The sequence below is a fragment of the Mercenaria mercenaria genome, chromosome 6 (genome assembly GCF_021730395.1).
Source record: "Mercenaria mercenaria strain notata chromosome 6, MADL_Memer_1, whole genome shotgun sequence".
Classification (NCBI taxonomy): domain Eukaryota; kingdom Metazoa; phylum Mollusca; class Bivalvia; order Venerida; family Veneridae; genus Mercenaria; species Mercenaria mercenaria.
In genome coordinates, this window is record NC_069366.1 from 14,772,950 (window position 1) to 14,799,583 (window position 26,634).

Sequence of the window (26,634 nt, forward strand, 5' to 3'; positions counted from 1 at the left end):
AAATTCTCATATTTCATTTCCAACAACAACAGGCTACTTGATTGATGAGATTTAATGGTATTTCTTTTGCACAGTTTAATTATACTTCTTTCTTAATATTATACATTAAAAAATATCATAGAAAAATTGTTAATGATTTTACTTATATTTGAGTCAATCCACTATTAGATCCTGTTTTATTGTGCACATTTCAAACTGCTTAAATGAAATAACTATTGGTCCAAAGCTACAGCAAAGAAATGTTTTAGTCGCAATTTTTTTGTGTCAAACTGTCACAATATGATTTTGCTCATCACAGCAGATTACTTTTAGGTCGATTTTCGGTTAAAGTTTTGTATGTAAGCTGGTATCTCAGTATCCACTAATGGGAATGGATTGAAACTTTACACAACTGTCCATTGTCATGAGCTGATATGGATTGTACAGGTTCCTTAACCCTGTGTTGCAATTACAAAATTATGCCCCTTTTCGGACTTTAATATTCATTCACTTGACAAGGCTGTTGAATAGTCGAGCGTTGCCGTCCTCAGACAGCTCTTGTATAGAATACTCTACTTTTTGATACTAGTTAGTTGTTAATTTTCTCAATTTTGACTAATTCAAGTACCGTAACTCCAGAAAGGCAAAGAGTTTGGGCAAGATAATAATGCTGCCTTAGTTTGGTAAACATTTCATTAAGAATTATTACGTGGACACTGTCAATTTTTATAATTTTATGTAATTCAAGTGCTATAACTCAAGAATTACTGAGAGTATCCGGCTGATATCAGACTCTTCTAAAATACTATGCCCATAAACAAGTACTGTGACTAACTTTGGTTAGCACTGACTAAGAAATATTCAAGTTAAAGAGCAGACACTGTCAATTTTCACAATTCTTTTGTAATTCAAGGGCCTTAACTCAACAGCTACTTAGACAATCCATCTGGTTATTGAGCCTGACTGAGATGTTATGCCAAGAAGCATTGTGAACAAGTTTGGGGAACATTTGATAAGAGGATGGATACTGTCATAATAATATAATCAATTTTCACAATTTTGAGAAATTCAAGGGTTATAACTCCAGAAAGACTTCCAAAACCCTGCTGATTATCAAACATTACCAAGATATTATACTCACTGATACTGTGACTGAGTTTGGTGAACACTGGTTAAGAACCGCTCAAGTTAGAGAGCAGATGCTGTCAATTATTGATACTTTGAGTCATTCAGGGCCCATAAATCAAGAGTCAATGGGACAATCAAGCTGGTTACTGAACCTGGTGTAGATATTATTCTCATAAACAAGCAAAGTGACCATTGGTTAACACTGCTCAATTCTGAGAGTGGACAGCTTTAGTAGATGCCTCCCACCTACTGCAGATGTTAACATAACATGTTTACTTTCATGGGCAAATAAAAAGAGGCATAACCTTATAGAACAAGATATGTTTGTTGACAGCACGCTTGACTATTCGAAAAACTGATGGAAGTATGGGGTCAAAATATTACCAGAGATTTTCAGACAAAAGAAGAAAAATAGATAAGACAAACAATGTACCTGTATTTGTGGAACTGGATAAGTCTTGCACTATATGGCAATGTGAGCAAGTGTTTAAAGTTTCAAAGCCATATATAAAACAGTTCAGACAAAATACAGAATGGTATGCGAAACTTAACTAAACTGAGCCAAAGTGTCCTTATTATGTAGTCTTGACTACATATGTAGACTAATATTGATGGTAAACAAGTGGTCAAAAGTTTCAAAGCCATATGACAAACAGGTTAGGCAAAATATGGACTGGTATGAAACATTTAACTGATTTCCAAGTTCAAAAAGTGTAAAACTATGAAATGCCAGTCACGTCATGCCAGTTGCCAGTTGCTACTTGCTAGTTGCCACTTGCTTATTGCTACTTGCCAGTTGCCACTTGCTAATTACCACGCATCATGCCAAATGCAATCATATGGTGTACATATAAATTTTACCCAACTTGCAAGTAGCAACTGGCAAGTAGCAAGTAGCAACTTGCAAGTAGCAACTGGCATGTCGTGACCGGCATTCCATAGTAAAACTGATAAAACTGGATTTAGCTTTAAACACTAGCTTCTAAATGTGTGTAGAACTTACACTTACCTGCATAGAATTTGACTAGATATTCCAGATCTTCCATAGCACCAACATCCTGTATCTTCCTTTGGTCGGTATATCCAATATTCTGTAAGTACTCATTCTGTATAGCTAATGGACTATCAAACTGATCCAGTCTACGAATTATATCACCATTAAACTGCACATGCAACGAGTTTGGTGGCATTCCACACTGAATACACAATTTTTGTGCAGTTGTAGTTAATGTACAAGGAAACATACGCGGGTTTCTATCCGTGTCTGATTTGAACACATGAACAAATCCATTACTTGTATCTTCCTGTATCCACTCTTGAACGTCAACTTTTGCATTACGATTTGTAGGTGACTGAATGTGAACACCATCATACTTATCCACTTCTTTATAAAGATCCACAATAGAATCCGACAAATCCCACGTGTCATCGTCATTTGCTTTACTGAATGATACCGAGTGCGGGTTAGATATTTCCGGTTGTATGAAATCTCGGACACTCCACCAGGCATCTGTGCCACGACTCATACGTGACTTTGCTGTACTATGACTGTTGGAGCTGCCATGACTGTATGCACTATGATTTCCAACAGTCTCACTGCTTGAACCTGCCGGCATCTCTATCTCTACACTCGTCCTGCAAACAAACAAGAAACTTAATGGAAGATATAAACAGATGTTAGACCATGCAAAAAAAAAAATCGGACTAATTTTTACCCCTAATGAAATGGATAATCTATAAAGAATGAAAGGCAATCTTTCATGTGCAATTCAGACTGTCAAGACCAGCTGTAGAATATGCCCTCCATCAAGAAATTGCACACCTGGACAAACCACATCATAGAACAAGATGAAATTCTTTTTTCCTGAATATTTGTATGAAACTCATTGATTCTGAAGAGTATTTGTAAACAGATTAGCAGACACTAAGTCTTTTTTTAATTCAAATATAGAATGATAATGAAGAATGTTTGCTAGCCTGAACTCATTATGCAAAATATGTGGGTGTATTTTTTTCTATCCTACCTGAATGGTTATATTGAGGTATACAAAGTGTGACTGGTACAAGTTATGTCTGTCTTGGTAATGTTCACTACAAACAAACTTTTTGTTGTTTTTTCTTACATTTATTTCTATTTACAACTACTAAAGCACTAGAGTAAACCAGTCCTACAAAGGTATACATTTCAAGCAACTGAAATAACTTACGCTTTGGAATCCCGTATAGGAAGCAGAGACATTTTGAACACCATATTACGTTTACAGGGGACAACTAGCCCCTTCCTATCATAATCCATTCCTGTATCCATAGCAACAGTACAGTCTTTCATGTTTGGTATGTGTCCCCATTAATATTTTTCACAAACACATGACTGTTTGTAACATAAAATTATTTTACAAAACTCCTTTATTCAAAAGTCACCTCTATTCCATGTGAGATAAATGTAACTCCATCATTAATTATAGTTTATTATATAACTTGACACTTAACACTTCCTTCTAGTCTATAAGGCAAATTTTCAAACAACATAAATGAATTGTATTGTACTATTATGCATGTTTAGATTATGCACAAATAAATTTCATAGTCAACTGTCAACCGTTTTTTCATCTGCGAAGAAAAGATAGACTATGACAATGAAGATCACAAAGCATGTTTACACCCTGAATATAAAACACTAGAAGCGCTAACCAGACATCTGCCTACAAATAAGTTCTCCCTACAAAACAAACTGTGGTCAGAAGAAGTGATCTACCCACACAAATAATCCATCATCAAAACTAACCACAATTATATGAGTAACCATCACTGACAAATTCGGAAGACATAAAAATATCATTTATCTCACTTTCAGTTTAAAACTGATTGCTATCCCTGTTACATATTTGAAACTGGAGCTAAATTTCAAAATTTGATACCAAACTAATATTGACAAACTTAAAATCGCCTTGAAAGGTGACTAGTGCTAAGCAAATATGAAAAATTAGCTAAACATTACACCTTTTTAAACACGGTTTTAAAGAACTACACAATGCACTTATTATCCGCCATTAAAAAATCCACAAAACAACTAATTTTCTTACATCTGAAACCTTAACACGTTAAACTAACATTTATCAGGACAATCTTGATTAAACTGTCAAATAACCCTCATTCCAAAAATATTTTTCACTATATTTTAATACGAAAAACACCTTTTTTCTTTTTTAAAACTTCACCCAGACAAACAAGAAAATTGGAGATTTCATTGAAGCATATCCAAGAGTGTATGATACCCATAGTAACCTATTGGTATAAATGAAATACATGATGGAGAGTTATTTTACAAAGGAAAATATACTTAATTATTCATTAAGAAACATTAATCAAATAGTTATGAGAAATTGAAAAGATAAAGTACGACATTGTGCACTTCATTTTTTTTTAATCAAAAATCAACATTTTCAACAGAAAAATACTGTCTTGCGAGTCCTTAAACTATAAACTGAAAATCTGTATGTTACTTTTTTGTAATAGAAATTTTACAATTCAAAGAGTTTATTATATCAAATTCTAAACTGACAGATTTCTTATAACTGACGGAGGAAAACCCCATGTGTGTACATGTCAGTTACATTATTATTACTCCAGCATTAAATGCAATCATCTTGATCCTAGTCTGCTATAATTTTTCTAGGTTGTATTCTATGTTTCCATAGGATTTTTTTACAGATAGAATGAGCTTTTAGGCCAACCCCAAAAAGGAGCTGGCAATTCATTGCCAACTGTTTTATGCTATCACCCTTAAATTAAATGGATGAAAAACAAAAGAACATCAACTGACCTATAAATTAAAGGAATCACATCTCCAGAAAAAACATTTAAGGAACCTCAATATTACTGACAAACTTTTCATGAAATTAAATTTTTAACATTTAAAATCGTCTCCAGAGTTTAAGAGGCTATATGAACCAGGAATGACCTTACATAAAGAATGTCTGGGTTGAAATGACAAATTAACACTTGTGTTATGTTAAAGGTGTTTTTAAACCAGTTCAAAAGACTTAATACGAAATACTGGACTCCAATCAGTTCACTGAGTACAAGAAAACATGCTAGTGGAACTGATTCTATCCTGGTGATTTGCCCCTATATGCCAGCAGTTATACTGACCCTTATGAAAAACCTTCCCTATTGTCAGTGTGTGGTCAGTTTATGTCCAGTGTGTTTCCAGTCAATAATACTCTAAAATCCAGTTACTTGCCAGCCTATTTCCAGAGCTGACAATAAACTGATCCAGTGTGTTGCCACTTAAAAACCATCATGTGTCCATGTGCTTGTCAGCTGATTTCCAGACCTGAAAACCAGCTGTAAAATTTAACTTCCAGTCTGCTGTCAGTTTATATACAGTTTGTTGTCAGTGATGTTTGTAATGACGTTTTAACAAAATTTCATTGATTTTTCATATAAAACTATTTGAAGGAGCTAAATTATATAGAGGTATCTGGAAATAAACACTGACAACAATCTGGCAACAAACTGGTATGCAATGTCAATCTGGCAACACACTGGATACACAACTGACAACAAGCGGCTTTTTGGACTTTCCAGTCTGTTGTCCTTGTATTGTCAGTGCACAGCCAGTCAACTGGAAATATTTTTCTGACAACACACTGGCATATTGCCAGTGTGTTGTCATTGTATTGTCGTGTATAGTCAGTCACAACATGCCAGGCTCTCTTACATGGACAAGAAAAACACTTTAGCAAACTGGAATCATTATTTAAAGTTTTAACTAAATTCCTTTATGCAGTACAAAGTTATGAGCACTTATACATTAGTGTTTTTTTGTTTTGGGTTTTAACGCCGTTTTTCAACAGTATTTCAGTCATGTAACAGCGGGTATACATTAGTGTGGCAGATGGACTAGTTTTGTTTGTTTGTTTTGGGTTTAATGCTGTTTTTCAACAGTATTTCAGTCATGTAACAGGGGGCAGTTAACCTAACCAGTGTTCCTGAATTCTGTACCAGTATAAACCTGTTCTCTGTAAGTAACTGCAACTTCCCCACATGAATCAGAGGTGGATGACTAATGATTTCAGACACAATGTCATTTATCAAATAGTCACGGAGAACATAAGCCCTGTCCTAAGATGGAACTCGCGACCCCATGATCCGTAGATCGACGCTCTACCTACTGAGCTAAAGATGGACTAGTATCCAATATATCGCTTACTACTCAGTGTTACTAATTTTTTTTATTTCCCCCTAGGAAAATTGTCTTTATTACCATTGTATTGTCATAGCATTGTCAGTGTATGGGAAGTTTGTTTCCAGTTTAGTGTCAGTATATATTTTTTCTTATTTATTCTAATTAATGTTAATATGAATTTTAATGTGACTTAAAACCTTCATTTGCTTGTGACTTAATTTTAATACAAAGTCAGATTTGCAATATTTCAGTTATCAATAATATAATATTGAAACCAAAGGAAATTTGACAAAGATATGGTAAATCTGCAAGTTTAATTTTACAGGTAGCGAAAATACATGACTTTTAAAATTTCTGTATCTGTTTAGCAAAAATACTTGTTGCGGACAGAATCTGTGTTACAATGAAAACAAGTAACTGTAAAATGAAGAAAAAGTACCTTTACAATGTGCCCATCAGTGCTGGAAAACTATTGAAAACTGAAAATAGTTTTGGAGGGAAAAATGCAACACTTGGCCATTTTGATAAGGTGTCTTGTAATATTTGTTTTGCTGTGAAAATTGCTAAGATGGGTATATTGCCAGTGTATTGCCATTGTGTAGCCAGTGCATTGTCAGAATCTGCTCTGAGTAAATTTATATCCAATGTACTGTCAGACAGACAGCCAATCTGCATACAATATTGTCACTTATGTAATTTTTATCTCGATTATTCAAAGAATAGAAGTTATTGGACATGCCCCTATGTTTTCTTTTTTTTTTTTTTTTTTTTTTTTTTTTTTTTTTTTTTTTTTTACAAAATTATAGATTGAAACTAATTACACACTTGTTCAATGTCATGACCTGACATGTACTAAGCAGGTCCCATAACTATACTTTTTTCCAAAATTAAGCCCCTTTTTCCACATAGCATTTTTTGCTTAAGTTTTTGTATGCAAGCTGGTATCTCAGTACTCATTCAATTCAATTATAGAAATTATGTTTTTTATTTCCAGTTTCTTGCCATTTTCCTGCCAGATTTCTTCCAGACACTGGAAACAAGCTGACAATATTGTCAGTGTGTTTACATGCTGATTGTTATGAGCCAGTTTATTGTCATATAGTTTGCAGATTATTCCCAGAAACTGGAAATAATATGGAAATAGTGTCCATATTATTTTCAGCTAAACTTTTTTTCTTGGAAGTTTGTTCCCATATAGGAGTCAGATTATTTCCAGTTACCTTTTTTTTTTGACAGACTGTTGCCAGATCATTGACAGTTACCTTGCAGCTTAATGTCAGCTTGTTTCCATATTTCATTTTCGTAAGGGGAGAAGGAAAAATTCAAGCCAAAAAGAGATCTACTGCTTCTCAGCCAATGCTCCTTCTGAGCAACACCAGTAAGAGCTTGAATCAGCTGATCAGTGAAGCTGCATTATACTATTGTAATTTTGTGCATTTCTTCTAACCTGGGAAGTTGTTGATAATTCATATTTTGACAATAAAAAGACATACCTAGTACATATATCTGTGAATAAATCATCCCCCTAAACCTATGTTAATAAGTTTTAATCAGCACTTATTAGTTTCCAGTATTACCAACAGTGTGGTTTCCATGTTACCCCTGACAATGCATGTTTGTAAAGATTATAATATGCAACTTTGAAGTTACGCCATGCCCTAAGTACAAACAAATGTGGTTTGTTTTGTTTACATTATTATCCAAATAACATAAACATGCATATGACTGCCTAAACACTGGTGTGACAGGAAATACTCCCCTCCTGAAAATTCCTAGGAAATCTTCACCAATCCACCCACCTCTCCTGCAATTTAGCTCCTCTTCTAATAGTTACTGATGTATTGATTTGTCTAAATGCACAAGAACTTACTATATCAATTAAGTAACTTCTTACTTTCAGTATCATTTTCAAAATCAAAATTCAAAGACAGACAAAAACCCAACAGGAACAGCCAAATTGAAATTTAACAGGTGTACGCATGGCTGTGAACATTACTGAAATGAGCCGCACCATGAGCACTATGAGCCGCACCTGCGCAGTCTGGTCTGGATCCATGCTGGTCGCAAATGCACTATGTTGGTTTTCTCACGGTGCGGCTCAAATATAGAAAAAGTGAAACATGGAGACAACAAGGTCAACAAACAAATTGTCAGTTGCAAATTTAAACACCATTCAGAGGCTTTAACAGGTTAATTGTACACAAACTTTTTCTTAGTCCCAACATTGTTCCAAAGACAAGTTTAGAAAGCCATGTTCTCAGGATTCCATCTCTGGACAGGAACTGATGCAAGAGACACTCCTGTACATTATTAACCAAACAACAGCATTGTAAAAGTTCAAAATAAATATGCCATATTTTGTCTTAAATGTTCAGTATAAATCATGAAGCATCTGCTGACTAGCAAAAGTTACCTTACAATCCAAAGATCTTAATATACTATTATTAGGCAGACAATTTTTTTATCATTTTGTCTTAATCAATAATAATGCTGCAGTACTGAAACATATAGAATGTAAATCCGTGATTGACACAATGTCATACTGAATCCCTCCATCAAGTTCACTATAAAATCCTTGTCAGTTGATAAATCTTTTTTTAACATGCTCACTAACTACTTTGACAACATTTTTACTGTTATCTGAACTAGCACATCTTCTTTACAGTGGTCAATCATTTAATACCCATTCATTTCAGTCCAATAAATTATCATGACTAACATTTGTCCTGGGGTCCCCTCTGGGCCCCTACTGGTTCAGCCTATACAAATAAATTAGTACCTTCAGTAAATCGGAGTAGTTATTTCAAATTATAGGAAGATTTTCAATAGGGTCCCCCACTGTTAATGTCGCACATGCTATTTGATACTTAATGTGCATTAAAACTGACTCAGTTTTTCATTTCTGCTGTTTTTAAACCATGGAGAAAATCAGAAGTGGTTGTTTCAATAAAATTGGTTCATGTCTCCCAAGAATATCTGTGTTCATTTAGTAACCACCAAAACTGTGCCACAGAATATGCTGTGAAGCACGTTTCAAGAAACTTTGTATGGAAAAAGAAACACTAAAAAAACAAATATTGTGCAACACTGAGAGGTACAGCTGTTGCTATTAGGTCTGTCTAATCAATGAAATACATTTATATACATACTTATTAGACCTGCATAAATCATAAACTTGGTTGCATTTTATGAAATACATCAATCAAATATCTACATATTTCAGCACCACCAATTTTTCAGTATCAAATTTTTACAACATACACTTTTCTACATCAGTACGATTTTATAATGATAAATAATTAAAAAGGAATAAATCCAGTATATTTGTATCCATTGTCTCATGTTAAAGTGCTAAAAATTCCTATAATTCATCCAGTCTCTATACTCCATGCAGTTCTTTTTCAATTTTCATTTCAAAGTAAAAGAAGCCATTTTTGCGATTAAAGTGAAAATTTCAAATCCATTGACTACATCAAAGACCATAAGGTCGTGGTAAATTTACACTTGAGGTTTCTGTTTGATAAAAGATTACTGTAAATCCTACTCTAAACAAGCAATAATCCTATATAATTCCTACATAACTCCCCTTCAGTTCAAAATTATTCATTTACATATATTTATCTACTGGTGTCTAATTTCTATTTGAAATTTCTATTGAAAAATACTATTAAATAACACACAGTTTTAAAATCAATCGTAATATTCGGAAAATGATTTTCAATGCTATCGGTCTTTTGTTACTGGCAACATAAATTATTCTCCTTTTGTGGAATTGTGACACAAGTTCAATCGTTTCGCTAAATCCTTGGAAATAATAGTTCCAATTGTTTACAGGGAACAAAGATGAAGTTTCTATGATATGTAAAGGTTTTATGATTCTTTCTTTTACAAGCATTATTTCTTTTCATGTCATTTTAATATTGTTCTTTAATTGCAGCAAGTTTGTAAAATCTATGTGTTAAAATATTTTTATCAACAGCAAAATGAAAATAGACATGAAGAAATTGAACAAGGCACTAAAAATCAGCTTTTAAGGAAATAAACATATGGTACCCTGATCAAGATCTTCCCCTTACGAAAATGAAATATGGAAACAAGCTGGCATTAAGCTGCAATGTAACTGTCAATGATCTGGCAACAGTCTGTCAAAAAAAAAAGGTAACTGGAAATAATCTGACTCCTATATGGGAACAAACTTCCAAGAAAAAAAGTTTAGCTGAAAATAATATGGACACTATTTCCATATTATTTCCAGTTTCTGGGAATAATCTGCAAACTATATGACAATAAACTGGCTCATAACAATCAGCATGTAAACACACTGACAATATTGTCAGCTTGTTTCCAGTGTCTGGAAGAAATCTGGCAGGAAAATGGCAAGAAACTGGAAATAAAAAACATAATTTCTATAATCGAATTGAATGAGTACTGAGATACCAGCTTGCATACAAAAACTTAAGCAAAAAATGCTGTGTGGAAAAAGGGGCTTAATTTTGGGAAAAAGTATAGTTATGGGACCTGCTTAGTACATGTCAGGTTATGACATTGAACAAGTGTGTAATTAGTTTCAATCTATAATTTTGTAAAAAAAAAAAAAAAAGAAAAAAAAAAAAAAGAAAACATAGTGCAATGTCCAATAACTTCTATTCTTTGAATAATCGAGATAAAAATTACATAAGTGACAATATTGTATGGATTTTCTGTCTGTCTCACAGTACATTGGATATAAATTTACTCAGAGCAGATTCTGACAATGCACTGGCTACACAATGGCAATACACTGGCAATATACCCATCTTAGCAATTTTCACAGCAAAACAAATATTACAAGACACCTTATCAAAATGACCGAGTGTTGCATTTTTCCCTCCAAAACTATTTTCAGTTTTCAATAGTTTTCCAGCATTGATGGGCACATTGTAAAGGTACTTTTTCATCATTTTACAGTTACTTGTTTTCATTGTAACACAGATTCTGTCCACAACAAGTATTTTTGCTAAACAGATACAGAAATTTTAAAAGTCATGTATTTTCGCTACCCTGTAAAATTAAACTTGCATATTTACCATAATCTTTGTCAAATTTCCTTTGGTTTCAATATTATATTATTCATAACTGAAATATTGCAAATCTTAATTGGTATTAAAATTGAGTCACAAGCAAATGAAGGTTTTAAGTCACATTAAAATTCGTATTAAACATTAATAAGGATAAATAGAAAAAAATATATACTGACACTAAACTGGAAACAAACTTCCCATACACTGACAATGCTATGACAATATAATGGTAATAAAGACAATTTTCCAAGGGGGAAATAAAAAAAATTAGTAACACTGAGTAGTAAGCGATATATTGGGATACTAGTCCATCTTTAGCTCAGTAGGTAGAGCGTCGATCTACGGAACATGGGGTCACGAGTTCGATCTTAGGACGGGGCTTATGTTCTCCGTGACTATTTGATAAATGACATTGTGTCTGAAATCATTAGTCATCCACCTCTGATTCATGTGGGAAAGTTGGCAGTTACTTACAGAGAACAGGTTTATACTGGTACAGAATTCAGGAACACTGGTTAGGTTAACTGCCCCCTGTTACACGACTGAAATACTGTTGAAAAACAGCATTAAACCCAAAACAAACAAACAAAACTAGTCCATCTGCTACACTAATGTATACCCGCTGTTATATGACTGAAATACTGTTGAAAAATGGCGTTAAAACCCAAAACAAAAAAACACTAATGTATAAGTGCTCATAACTTTGTACTGCATAAAGGAATTTAGTTAAAACTTTAAATAATGAAGTTTGCTAAAGTGTTTCTCTTGTCCATGTAAGAGAGCCTGGCATGTTGTGACTGACTATACACTGACAATACAATGACAACACACTGGCAATATGCCAGTGTGTTGTCAGAAAAATATTTCCAGTTGACTGGCTGTGCACTGACAATACAAGGACAACAGACTGGAAAGTCCAAAAAGCCGCTTGTTGTCAGTTGTGTATCCAGTGTGTTGCCAGATTGACATTGCATACCAGTTTGTTGCCAGATTGTTGTCAGTGTTTATTTCCAGATACCTCTATATAATTTAGCTCCTTCAAATAGTTTTATATGAAAAATCAATGAAATTTTGTTAAAACATCATTACAAACATCACTGACAACAAACTGTATATGAACTGACAGCAGACTGGAAGTTAAATTTTACAGCTGGTTTTCAGGTCTGGAAATCAGCTGACAAGCACATGGACACATGATGGTTATTCAGTGGCAACACACTGGATCAGTTTATTGTCAGCTCTGGAAATAGGCTGGCAAGTAACTGGATTTTAGAGTATTATTGACTGGAAACACACTGGACATAAACTGACCACACACTGACAATAGGGAAGGTTTTTCATAAGGGATCCTTCAATAAGTCAAAAATTATACCAAAAAGTAAAAATAATACGAAACTTTTAATATTACAAAAGGGTTGTTAAACAAATACATAAACTTCTGCCATTGCTTCAAACTTGGTCAACAAAGACATATAAGATTCATATCATTTTGGAATATCATGTATCTGCTAGAAATTAGATGTACCATAACAAGCATTATATTTAGTGTGTTTTCTTTGGTCATTTGTTTATGACAGTAATGCCGGACTGACATTAAATCTGCAGGCCCACACTTGCATATTACAGACTTTAGTTGAGGCGATTTTGTATTTGCAGCTAGGTATTAATATTTCAACATGCAAGATGTCAAACCTTAGTAGCTATAGTCAAGAACAGTTTGTAGCAGAAAAGTTGCTGATTTGAAATGGTTTTCCTGACTGTTACTAGTGATGGGAACACAATTCTAGGGAAAACCTTTATAAACAACCCTCATACATAGTTTTAATACCATATTTGAGATTTATCACTATTTGCCTTTCAAAATCAGGCGTATGGCAACAGTATACTGGATCATGTAATAGCGAATTATTAGGATAAGCTATGTGATAAACAGGTTTCTATAGCTTCCAAACCTACATATAGGAATGTCACAGGTCTCTCAGTATCTACACAGGAATTTCTTACTTTTGAAAATTCTTGACTAAAATGTTAAATATTTCTATAGTGACTATACCAAAAATTCACAAAATTTAATAATATTCCTTTTTATATATGACAATCATGTCACATTTTTTAAAATAGTTACAGGACTGTCAAAGGAAGAGCTCCGCCGAAATCAGTATAACACGGCTTGTTCAGAAATGGAATGCATCAAAGTAGATAAAGCGGCATTAAAAAATGTAGAAAAAAAAATACACAGTCTAATGGTAATAAGAATCACAGTATGCAATCCTATGCTTACTTCAAAATTAAAGGGAAGTAATTAATATTATTAAAACAAGCAGAAAGTTAAGTTTTGTGGTCCGTAGTCTGCTTCATCATATGCAAATCATATAAGTACATATACAGACACCTTGGAATATTCTTCAGGTTTCAAAACATCCATCACAATTGAAAAATACTTTCAAATAATTATATGAACATATTTTCATCTCAGTTTTAATACATTAACGTTTTAAACTGATGCGAAAATTGGAAAAAAAATAATGTAACATAGAATTTTATGATATTAAAGGGAAGTAATTTTCATTAAAATACACCTGAAGTTAATTTGTGTTCCTGTGACCTTGATGCTGCTGATACCAGGTTTAAGGCATACCAACACTATGAAGTAACCTTGATGCCAAAAACGATCAGGATCTTCTGAGATCTAAGTAGTACTTACTCATTTTGTGAAATTTGAAAGCCTTGAGCTAGATATAATCTATTATATTTTCTGAAAAAAATGAAAAAGTTTAATGAAAAAGTAAACTTAAGTTAGGTTAGTGACCTTGACTTTTATGTGACTGATGACCCTCAAAAAGCAATGACTTTCCTTCTGTCTTTCCCTAAGTGGTACTTAAATCATTACATCGAGTTTACAAGCTTTAGCTTTTATGTTTTCTGACCTGAAAGATTAAAACCCTAAAATGTTGATGGATGAATAAAATGAACAACAACATGAACCAGCTTTTTTTTTAACTGTTGTATTAAAACATAAATGTGTCCGTTGGACACAGATGCCCCCACATACTGTGCCATCCTCTAAATAGCAAAGTTTTTGGTAAAGACCATCTTCACATGAAGGATGGTCAACTAAAAGTTTGAAGCAAATTGTACTCAGATCATAAAGGTTGTGTATCTGAGCAACTTAGAATCCATTCCTTCAAAAAGTGTATGAGGAGTTAAACACACAAGATTTTCGATCTATATATTCTATTCCCTTATGATTATAGCAGAACTATCAAATTTATTTATTTGGGTTTTACGGCGCACCAAGGACCATTACTGCAGTAAAAACAATCAAGCAAAAAAAATGTCTTCCTTCATGGTCATCTGCACATCAAGCTTGTTCATCTGCGAATGTTTGAAGCAAATCAGGCTAATAGTGTGGGAGGAGTTAGACACAAAAAATTTTGGGACGTACAGACAAAGGGATATTTGGAAGTACGGACAGCAGCAAGGCTATATGACCCCATATAAATGTATGGGGAGCATAAAAAGCTAGTTATGTTAAAAGTTTTTTATTTTTTAAAGAAGCAAATATTCTGTTAAAATGTTTAATGGAATCTAGACTAAGAACATTCAGAGGACACATCCAGTAGACAAGGCTGCTGTATATACGTTAATGGAAACCGTTAAATCTAAACCAAATATTTAGCAATCTGAGTAATCCTTATGCAAATATTTGTGTAATTCTACACCAATGCTATCTATTAAGAAAGATGAATATTTTGATGTTAAGTCATTAAAAATCAACAGACAGTAAATATTTGTCAATTTTACCATATCTATTAAAAAAAGCTGAATAAATTTTCAAACAGATTAATTGATAACATGTTACAAGCAGAGTTAATGATAAACTTCAGAGAGCGAAAGTCAACCAAACTGAATAGAGTTGTCTGGTATCAGGAAAAAATCAAATAATTATTACACCTGAAGAAAAATATTGCACAATGTAAAAACTACTTAAGATAGATAAAACACAAGATAACAGAAATGCCTGTAAAGACTGTATACAATATACTATGGACACACTTAGGTACAACATTAACTACTTAAATATTTGTGCTTGCCTCTAAAAATTGTTTGTGCACTGTTTGTTCCTAAATGAATGGAGATTGCTAAAACTATGTAATTGTATGTTTAAAACATCAAAGAGGTCAGATATAAACATAGACAATATTTATGTTACAATTACAACTGCATTAGGAAAATGGTAACATGTATCTGAACTGGTCCTTCAGCAATAATCGTTATATCTGAGAAAAAAAAAACCTTCATATGTATAGTAAAACTACATTTGCTTGAGGTAACAAGAAGATGAATAAACTGCTAGAGATAGCCATGGACTCAAGCAATCCAAATGTAGACAAGAGCTGTCGGATGACAGCGCGCTCGACTATTCGAAGAATTGATTGAAGAATGGGGTCAAAATATTTCCATAGATTTTCAGACTAAACAAAACAAGAGGGCCATGAAGGCCCTGTATCGCTCACCTGACCTATTGACCTAAAGATCATCAAGATTAACATTCTGACCAAGTTTCATCAAGATATGTTCATAAATGTGGCCTCTACAGTATTAACTAGCTTTTCTTTTGATTTGACCCTGTGACCTAGTTTTTGACCCAACATGACCCAGATTCGAACTTGACCTAAAGATCATCAAGTTTAACATTCTAAGTTTCATGAAGATACAGTCATAAATGTGGCCTCTAGAGTGTTAACAAGCTTTTCCTTTGATTTGCCCCCATGACCTAATTCTTGACCCAACATGACCCAGATTCGAACTTGACCTAAAGATCATCAAGTTTAATATTCTGACTAAGTTTCATGAAGATATAGTCATAAATGTGGCCTCTACACTGTTAACAAGCTTTTCCTTTGATTTAACCTAGTGACCTAGTTTTTGACCGAAGCTGACCCAGGTTTAAACTTGACCTAAAGAGCATCAAGATAAACATTCTGACCAAGTTTCATTAGATATGGTCATAAATGTGGCCTCTACAGTGTTAACTAGCTTTTCCTTTGATTTGACCAGGTGACCTAGTTTTTAACCCTACATGACCCAGATTCAAACTGGACCTTAAGATCATCAATATTAACATTCTGACCAAGTTTCATGAAGATATAGTCATAAATGCGGCCTCTACAGTGTTAACAAGCTTTTCCTTTGATTTGACCTGGTGACCTAGTTTTTGACCCCAGATGACCCAATATCAAACTCGTCCAAGACTTTTTTAAGGATAACATTCTGACTATGTTTCATTAAGATTGGGCCAAAATTGTGACCTCTAGAGTGTTAACAAGCTTTTCCTTTGATTTGACCCAGTGACCTAGTTTTTGACCCAGATGACCCAATATCGAACTCATCCAAGATTTTATGGAGGGTAACATTCTGACCAAGTTTCATTAAGTTGGGCCAAAAATGTGACCTCTAGAGTGTTAACAAGCTTTTCCTTTGATTTGACCTGGTGACCTAGTTTTTAACCCCAGATGACCCAATATTGAACTCGTCCAAGACTTTATGGAGGGTAACATTCTGACCAAGTTTCATTAAGATTGAATCAAAATTGTGACCTCTAGAGTGTTAACAAGCTTTTCCTTTGATTTGACCTGGTGACCTAGTTTTTGAACCCAGATGACCCAATATCGAACTCGTCCAAGATTTTATGGAGGGTAACATTCTGACCAAGTTTCATTAAGATTGGGCCAAAAATGTGACCTCTAGAGTGTTAACAGTCAAATTGTTGACGACGGACGGACGGACGGACGACGGACGAACGCCGGACACAGGGTGATCACTAAAGCTCACCTTTGAGCACTTCGTGCTCAGGTGAGCTAAAAATGGATTAAACAAAAAATGTTCCTGTATTTGTGGATTTCGATTAGTCTTGCACTAAATGGCAATGTGTGACCATGATGGCAAATATGTTAAGTTATATGTTAGGCAGAACATGGACTTATATGAAAAATTTAACTAATTTCTAAGTCCAAAAAGGGCCATAATTCAGTCAAAATAGTTGACAGAGTTATGTACTCTTGCCTACAGATGGAAATCATGTTGATAAACTAGTGTTAAAAGTTTCAAAGCCACAGTTCAAACAGTTTTGACAAAACGCTGACTTGTAAGAAAAATTGAACAAATTTCAAAGTCCAAAAAGGGCCATAATTCAGTCAAAATAATTGTCAGAGTTATGTACTCTTGCCTACAGATGGAAATCATAATGATAAACAAGTGTTTAAAGTTTAAAAGCCATATGTCAAATAGTCTTGACAAAACATGGACATTTACAAAACAGAACCAATTTCCAAGTTCAAAAAGGGCCATAATTCAGCCAAAAAAGATGAGAGAGTTACGTACTCTTGCCTATTGATAGAGACTATTATACTGAACAAGATATAAAAGTTTCAAAGCCATATGTCAAACACTTTACACAAAATATAAACTGGTACGAAAAACTTAACCTAGATTTCTAAGTCTAAAGGGGCCATAATTCAGTCAAAATGCTTGATGGAGTTATGTACTCTTGCCTACAACTGGACATTGTGATGGTAAACAAGTGTTGAAAGTTTCAAAGCTTTATCTCAAAAGACTTTGTCAAAATGTGGACTGGTACGAAAAACTTAACCAAGATTTCTAAGTCAAAAAGGGGCCATAATTAAACCCAAAAATGCTTGATGGAGTTATGTACTCTTGCTACAACTGAACATGGTGATGGTAAACAAGTGTTGAAAGTTTCAAAGCTTTATCTCAAAAGACTTTGTCAAAATATGAACTGGTACGAAAAACTTAACCAAGATTTCTAAGTCAAAAGGGGCCATAATTCAGTCAAAATGCTTGACAGAGTTATGTACTCTTGCCTATAACTGGACATGGTGATGGTAAACAAGTGTTGAAAGTTTCAAAGCTTTATCTCAAAAGACTTTGTCAAAATGTGGACTGGTACGAAAAACTTAACCAGGGTGTGACGCCGACGCCGACGCCGTGGTGAGTAGGATAGCTCTACTTATTCTTCGAATAGTCGAGCTAAAAATAAGGAAAACAGCCAGGGATAACATAAACTGCTCAAGTCAGCTTTAGTGCTTGAACCATCAATGCTCCAGTTTCACTGTATATAATGCTTTTGCACTTTCTAATGTAATTCTAATAAATCAAATTTGCAGATGAAAAACAATTCCTTCAGTTTGAACAACACTAGGAGCAATTATGATCAAGTGTTATTTTACCTCAAAAAGACTCTATGTTCATAAATTTACAAGTTTAAGGCACTATTTCTGTACACCAAGTTTCATTTCAACTGGATGGAAACTGTAGGAGCAATTGAAATCAAAAGTAAGTGTGACAGACAGGCAATTCAAATACTACATGTCCGTAAAGTCTTCGGCACATTGGGCATGAAAACTAACATACAGTGTAATTTAACGATAATGCCCTTCAAAAATACCATTGAGAAAGTCCTTGTAATATTTTAGTTCCTGTCATTTTAATGGTTAAAATTAATTACATTCCATTTAATTCTTTAAGTTTTGACCTACCAAGTACTGACTTCAAGTATTCTTCCTTAACATAATATTCAACTGGATATGTTACATTTTCTGCAAATTTGTGAAAATAAAATTACATCTTATTCAACTGCAACCAGACATCAATGCACTTAAATTGAATAAATTACAACAAAAAAGTGAACCAGCTTTTCATACAGTATAATTAAATTATTCATGAGTTATAACTTTTGATTAAGTAATCAATCTTTTTATATAAAACTGGAATATAAAGTCAGACTTGTGAAGATGTAATCTAACAGCCAGCAGGGCTTTTTTCTCGCCCTGACCCGCAGTTCAACCTCTCAAGCTCGATGTATAAACAAGAGATGTTTGAAATGTATCGGGTAAAGCCATTGAATCAGGTGAACAACTGACTATTGAATTGGAGATGTTGATAAAAATGTATGGCTTCTTAACAAGTACAGGATCATTGTTGCTCCAGCATTGTTTAACTTTAGCCTGTAATTCTAGATGGATGGTCATCATTCAGTATGGCATATATTATTATTCCAAGGGGTGATCACTGAAAATTTACTAACTGAATAGGGAACAGTGCAGACCATGATCAGACTGCACGGATGTGCAGGCTGATCTTGGTCTGCACTGGTCGCAAAGGCAGAATCACTTGCCGCCAGCAGGCTAAAGGTTAAATACATAGAAAATGTCTCCAAAGTTGTCAATATTGAATATATTACAGATGAGACAAATTGGATATAAAAAGAAATACCACTGTTTGAGCATCAAGGACACAAGCCTCTCGGCTCACTTGAGCAATTCATGGTGTTTTCTTGCTATCTTCCTCATTTGCTTTTAGTTTAGGTAAAAAGTGGGTAACTTGAGGACTTTTCTCATCCCAATTTTTGCCCTAGAATGATCTGGATTGATTAATGTTAAACTGTATGATGGATAAAACAAACAACGAAAAATGGGACAGATAAATGTATACACAAATCACAGAAAATTCGATCATTAACGACAATGGTGTGGTCTAATGTAGGGCTCTATTTGCAGCCCCCTTAGTCAGAGGCATCGGACTGATACATACATTTGTATTTTCTTGTAACAATGTCATCATAACAAATATATTACATAGGAACCATGGGGTATATGGGGTATATCTTTATAGAAAAAGCTGCTTCACCAACAGCTGTCTTATATAAAAGGAGTGTCTTTTTTTTTTATTATCAAAAATCACTTTCCTACAAGTTTTATCCCACACAAAAATACTTTCCTATTAATATTGATACAATTATGATATTATGACTCAAATCTTGGAAATTTGTTATTTAAAGCTTTAATGGGTTTTACAAGTGATGCAGATCTTGTAAGTGTAATTACCGGTATTAGAGGTCACTACATGCAATATTGTAAATATTGCTGACAGGAATTTAATTTATAGCTCTATATTACATTCACTCTGCATTTTGTGTGGAAAGAAAAACTTAGTACTGGTTGGCGAGATAACCTTGACACTATATTGCAGTTTTATGGCAATATTTTAATCACCTGAGTAATTCAATTATAATAATATTTCAAAGTTCTGCATATCAAAAAAATAAGCTAGATCTGGCTTCCTCACAAGATGACCCATGCAGACTGGTGTGGGAATCAGACAACAACCTTCAATATTTTGCAACAGAAGACCCCTGGCAGCTAGGGCACAAGTGTAATGGTAAAAATGTTGGCTACTCAGACCCCCTCTTGGTTGCAGGTTCAAACCTTAGTAGCAATAAGGACAAAGATAGGCTTTTTCATAAAACATATCAATGCTTACATGTTACAAAATCTTGCTAACTTATCTATGCAAAGAAAAGGACGTTTGAACAGAAGAAATCTTCAGACGTTGGAATTTCTTGCAATTTGAAGATAATGAACTGAAATTAATAGATTGACTAATAATCTAAAACTCTCAACAAAATATTATGTAAAATAATACTCTTTTTTGAAATGCAGTTAAAATCCATTCCTGAATAGTTGGCGAAAATAAAACAAAATAATGTCTGCATCCAGCAGAATAAGAACTATTTCCTTCCCAGACTTTGATATAAATTATTACCTGAACTAAATTCGACAGTTACTAATTCTGGATATACATTGTATCATTTTTGGGATCTTTAGGCCCTGTAAACATTATTATTGACAAATTAGTCATATGTACAATATAAATAAATCAGTCATTAAGATCAAATTGTTACAATGGATTTATTCTCTGCATCAATTAATGTTTCAAAAATATTGTCAATTAACTGTTCACATTATAAAATTTTAAGCAAAACATTTAAATGTAGTTATAACCCAGATTAAAATGCATGATTCAAATTTAAATCATCCAAATTTTTTTTACAAAATATTGGATAAGGTCTAAATACAGGACAAAAACACCAATCCCACCATGTGCTCAACTTCTTCATTTCTACGGCTGAAACATCTTTTGAAGCACAATTAGTCATGTAATGCCTTAAGAAAACATAAACATATATTGGTGAAGTTTACTGGGGAAATATGATCTATGTTGCTGTGTTTTAATTGACACAGTTAAATTTTAATGTTAAGTTAATATATTAAATACAAAAAAAAAACAGTCTTTAATGGTTCACATTTCACACCGATATTAGAATTCTGCGCTCATCTCCAAATTTGAATAGCTAAATGTAGCAATATGTTATAATATCGTGGGAAATATGTTGCCGTGCAGTATGTTTTTGTGAAGGTACAGTGAAGCGTGTAAAGTAATGTACCATATAAAATCTCAATATTCCACCATTATACATCATGAAAACATAAGAATTTTTGCAGTTACTTCCCTTTGATTACAGTAAATTAAAATTTTAAATAGTTCAAATTTTAACGTAAACATTCAATATGGTTGACAATGATTACCATGATGTAACCTCAAAAAGAAATTTCAACACATATACATATAAAACCTACAAATGTGAGTGTTGCTAATAAATTTCTCACCGTAAGAAAAATGTCTCACTGATATTATTAGAAACTTTCACTAAGCTAATAGGCAAGTTTGGTGAACATCCATTAGGTTATTTGCAAAAACTGGTTGTTTAAAAAGTTTTCTGTATTAATATTTCTTGCATTCTCTAAATTGTTATTGTTAGGTTTTAACGTCACACTCACTTCACCTGCCACACAATTATAGGTCAGACGGCAACTTTCTAGCTTTTAATGGTGGTGGAAATATCTCTGGTGCCCGTCTGAGCATTATTTCATTACAAGTTGGCACCTTGGTAGAAACAACGACCTTCCATAAGCTAGCTAGATGGCTAATCACATGAAGAATTTAATGCATCAAGTGAGGCTTGAACTCACATTGGTGAGAGGCAAGTGATTTGAAGTCAGCAACCTTAACAACTTGGCCACTAACGCCCTCCTCCCTAAATGCAGTCAAGTAGAACGGTTCAAATAAGCATGTTTACAAGTCATGTGCTCCATAGCAAGTTTTATATAATTCTGACCCACATGTTCAGAAAAGATGGTGTAAAAGTTAGGATACAGGCAGACAGACATTTTTTGTGCAAGACCACTCACCTACACTACCTATAAACCCTTAGTTCAAACGAGCTGTAAGCTGAAGGCAGTAAAATTTGGTATTATGACAATAAAAATATGTGTAAAAGTTTTAATAAAATCTGCTTAATAATTTACAAAAAAATTTGACATAACAATGATAAATGTTCAAATATTGCTGGGCATATTTAACTGGCACACAAAGGTTGATTTTGTCAGGTGGTCAAAAAATGTCAGGTGGTCAAAAAATGAAATAAAAGCCCTTTATTTCACAAAAATGAAATTTCCCTCTAAATTTACACTTTAACAATATCAGTACATCTTACCATTACTGGAAATGAGTGATTAATGTCAAATATGACATGAAATTGATATTAAATATCATAAACTATGTAATTATGAGGGACATATAAAATATCGGTGACACCTCTGCCTCCTTCAGATATGACAGTGCAAAAATAAAAAAAAAATCTTCCTAATCAAGATCATAAAAGTGAATTAGATTTTATATTACTAATGCATAATCCTAAGAGCTGATAATTTTACCTGTAACTAAAATACAGAATTCACTGATGTGCTGAATGTGTTCAATAGTGAATTTTTTCACCTTAAAAATGTAAAGGGCTTTACCTCTACCAAAACTCACAAAACAGTTTCACCTCTACCAATTGAACAGTTTTACCTCTACCAAAACTCACAGAACAGTTTTACCTCTACCAAAACTCACAAAACAGTTCCACCTCTACCAATTGAACAGTTTTACCTCTACCAAAACTCACAGAACAGTTTTACCTCTACCAACTGAACAGTTTTACCTCTACCAAAACTCACAGAACAGTTTTACCTCTACCAATTGAACAGTTTTACCTCTACCAAAACTCACAGAACAGTTTTACCTCTACCAAAATTCACAGAACAGTTTTACCTCTACCAATTGAACAGTTTTACCTCTACCAAAACTCACAGAACAGTTTTACCTCTACCAAAATTCACAGAACAGTTTTACCTCTACCAATTGAACAGTTTTACCTCTACCAAAACTCACAGAACAGTTTTACCTCTACCAATTGAACAGTTTTACCTCTACCAAAACTCACAGAACAGTTTTACCTCTACCAAAATTCACAGAACAGTTTTACCTCTACCAATTGAACAGTTTTACCTCTACCAAAACTCACAGAACAGTTTTACCTCTACCAAAATTCACAGAACAGTTTTACCTCTACCAATTGAACAGTTTTACCTCTACCAAAACTCACAGAACAGTTTTACCTCTACCAATTGAACAGTTTTACCTCCACCAAAACTCACAGAACAGTTTTACCTCTACCAAAACTCACAGAACAGTTTTACCTCTACCAAAATTCACAGAACAGTTTTACCTCTACCAATTGAACAGTTTTACCTCTACCAAAACTCACAGAACAGTTTTACCTCTACCAAAATACACAGAACAGTTTTACCTCTACCAATTGAACAGTTTTACCTCTACCAAAACTCACAAAACAGTTTTACCTCTACCAATTGAACAGTTTTACCTCTACCAAAACTCACAGAACAGTTTTACCTCTACCGAAATTCACAGAACAGTTTTACCTCTACCAACTGAACAGTTTTACCTCTACCAATTGAACAGTTTTACCTCTACCAAAACTCACAGAACAGTAACATCACAGTGGCTCATATAAACTTTAATGAACTTGTTTTAGTCTGTTAGGACTCAATCAAATTACATCATCTTAGCACACATTATCTTGCATTAAAGCACGGTCTCTTTTGCAATAGTAAAGAATCTCAAAACAAGCGCAATTTTCTAGCAGAACTGATTCTTTTGTTGATTTTAGTCTCACATCCATACAATTATAAATCATTATGGCAACTTGCAAGATTCTCATTGGTGATGAAGACCACAGATCAGCCCCTTGAAGCATTATATTTAAGATGTACACGGTTAATTGTCTATGTAGAACAACCAACATACTGCAAGCCAGCTGGATGACTTCCTTACATGAAAGAGCCCTAAAGCAAGGTTTTGAACCTGATGCAGTGAGGTAGAGTTAACCACTCTGGCACAGAGGCCACCTTTACAAACACTGAAGAACAATTTTGCAAAGGAATTATAACCAGTGCATTTCTGAAATAGCAATTAGAAGGAAATCACCAGTCAGAGCTTTTCTGCAATACAGAGTAAATCACATGCAATAGCAAGAAAATCATAGACATGGACAGACAGATAGACAGACAGATAGACATGGACAGACAGATAGACAGACAGATAGACATGGACAGACAGATAGACAGACAACAGGTAAGAGCAATTTTGAAATGCACAGGAATTACAAGCAAGGGCAATTTAGCTAAGCTTAGTCCAAGAGGTGCAAGCAAGAACCTTTTTATACTAAAAAGGACTTGCAAGCAATAATTTGAAGCAGCATGCCTCCAGATCGTTCGACAAAATAAAATTATTTTTTTTAGATATCTTGAAATAACTGCTATATTTTTTAAGAAGGCTTTAAAACTTAATTACTGACAAACTTTATGTTACGGAAACACATGAGAATTTGCTGTTTTTACTACTTTTTACGATGAAAATCGAAAAGTGTTTGTCACGCTTTTACTCCAGGTAAACTGTCTCGATTATAAATATCTATATTTCGAAGTCATTATTCGCTACTTCAGCTATAGCGCTATTGGTAACACGACGACGGAAAAATGTCTTTATTACTGCGGCGGTCCGGGGTTCGATTCCTGGTGCAGTCATATTTTTTTCTTGATTTGGAACTTTTAAAATATTTTAGAAACAAAAATTCATATTCTAATGTTCATGACCAAACTTCAATTTGAAAGAAAGATTATTTTTTAGCCAAATCTGGAGGCTAGAGCAATTTGAAATGCAAACAAATTAGAAGCAAGAACAATTTCTGCAGGACAGTGGCATCACAAACTAAAGAATGTAGAGCATTTTTTTTGTCACGTAGAGGATCACAGTAGAATCAAGAGATAACTTGCAATATAGAGGCAGTCCCAAGCAAGAGAAATTTAGCTGTATACTGAAGATACACAAGCAATATTTAAATGTCACATTTAGTTATTAGTAAGAAAGATTTTGCAATACAGAAGAAGTACTTGTAAAAACAAGTCTGCAAAGTAGAAAAGCACAGGCAAAAGAGCAATTTGCAAAACAAACAGGTAAAAACAAACAAGAGAAATTTTACAATACAAGCAAAATACGGGCAAAATAAATTTTGCAATTATTAAAAATTACAAGCTAAAAGATTTTAAAGTTAAATTTTAAATACAGAAAAATCATCTTAAAAGAGAAATTCTATTCCAAACAGGAACCAAATACTGGAGCTGTTCTGCGATATTAGGATGAACCAATAGCAAGAACTACCAGAATATGGAAAATCTGACCGATTGATTTGGTTATAAATCTGAATCAAAGCAAGAGGGAATGATTCACAGTATTGAAAAATAAAAGCTGAGATTTTTTTGCAGCAAAGAAGAATCAAAATCAGAAGCAAGAACCACAAGAAAGAAAAAAAAATCTGCAAAAAGCAAAAAGAAGAGCAATTATGGCATAATATTAGACTTAATGCAAGGAAGAGAAATTTACTATTATAGAGAGAAATAACAGACACATTTAGAGAATAAATAGCCAGTTTGCAATACAGGAAAACACACAAGTGGAAGACATTTTGCAAAAGTTAAGAATAACAATCAAAGACATCTGTTTCCAGTACCTTAGTCTTGCGTGGTAGAAGTGCAAATAGTTTCCATCCAGAACAAGGTGATATCTGTTGAGTATTTGAACATCAGTTCTGTATCAAACTTAATTCACAAGTTTTAGTAGTTTAATGGCCCTCCTTGACCACAGAACATGTGTAAACTTTGATTTACAACCGACCAATGAGACCATTGAACATTTCCCTCATGGTGGTCTCGTGTTCCATTCAGAAATAAAAATACCAAAACAGGCAGGAGATTTTGCAATGTCACCAACAAATTAAAAAGATATTTTCCAAACTTGACATGGGCTAAAAACAGTGCATGCTGGGTTCTAAATAGCAATGTTAAATTAGAAGCACATAGTCTGATGTTAATTGTTCATGAATCTAGGATGTCACTAATGTCTCACGTTTTGCAAGTGAAAACTCAACATGTGCTTAAGACACATCTGTGCAGT

At 33.7% G+C, this 26,634-nt stretch overlaps 1 protein-coding gene across 6 annotated transcripts in view; it reads right to left on the minus strand.

Annotated features, from left to right (window-relative positions):
- LOC123549592 (PH domain leucine-rich repeat-containing protein phosphatase 2-like) overlaps positions 1–26,634 on the minus strand; it is a 108,227-nt gene that overhangs the window by 35,196 nt on the left and 46,397 nt on the right. For 4 of the 6 annotated variants that reach the window (XM_053545182.1, XM_053545181.1, XM_053545180.1 and 1 more), the window contains one exon: positions 2,117–2,742. In XM_053545182.1, coding sequence (XP_053401157.1) covers positions 2,117–2,742 — 626 coding nt within the window. Of the gene's footprint in view, positions 1–2,116; positions 2,743–3,314; positions 3,808–26,634 lie in introns of those variants that run through there. The other 2 variants (XM_053545178.1, XM_053545179.1) reach the window with 2 other exon arrangements.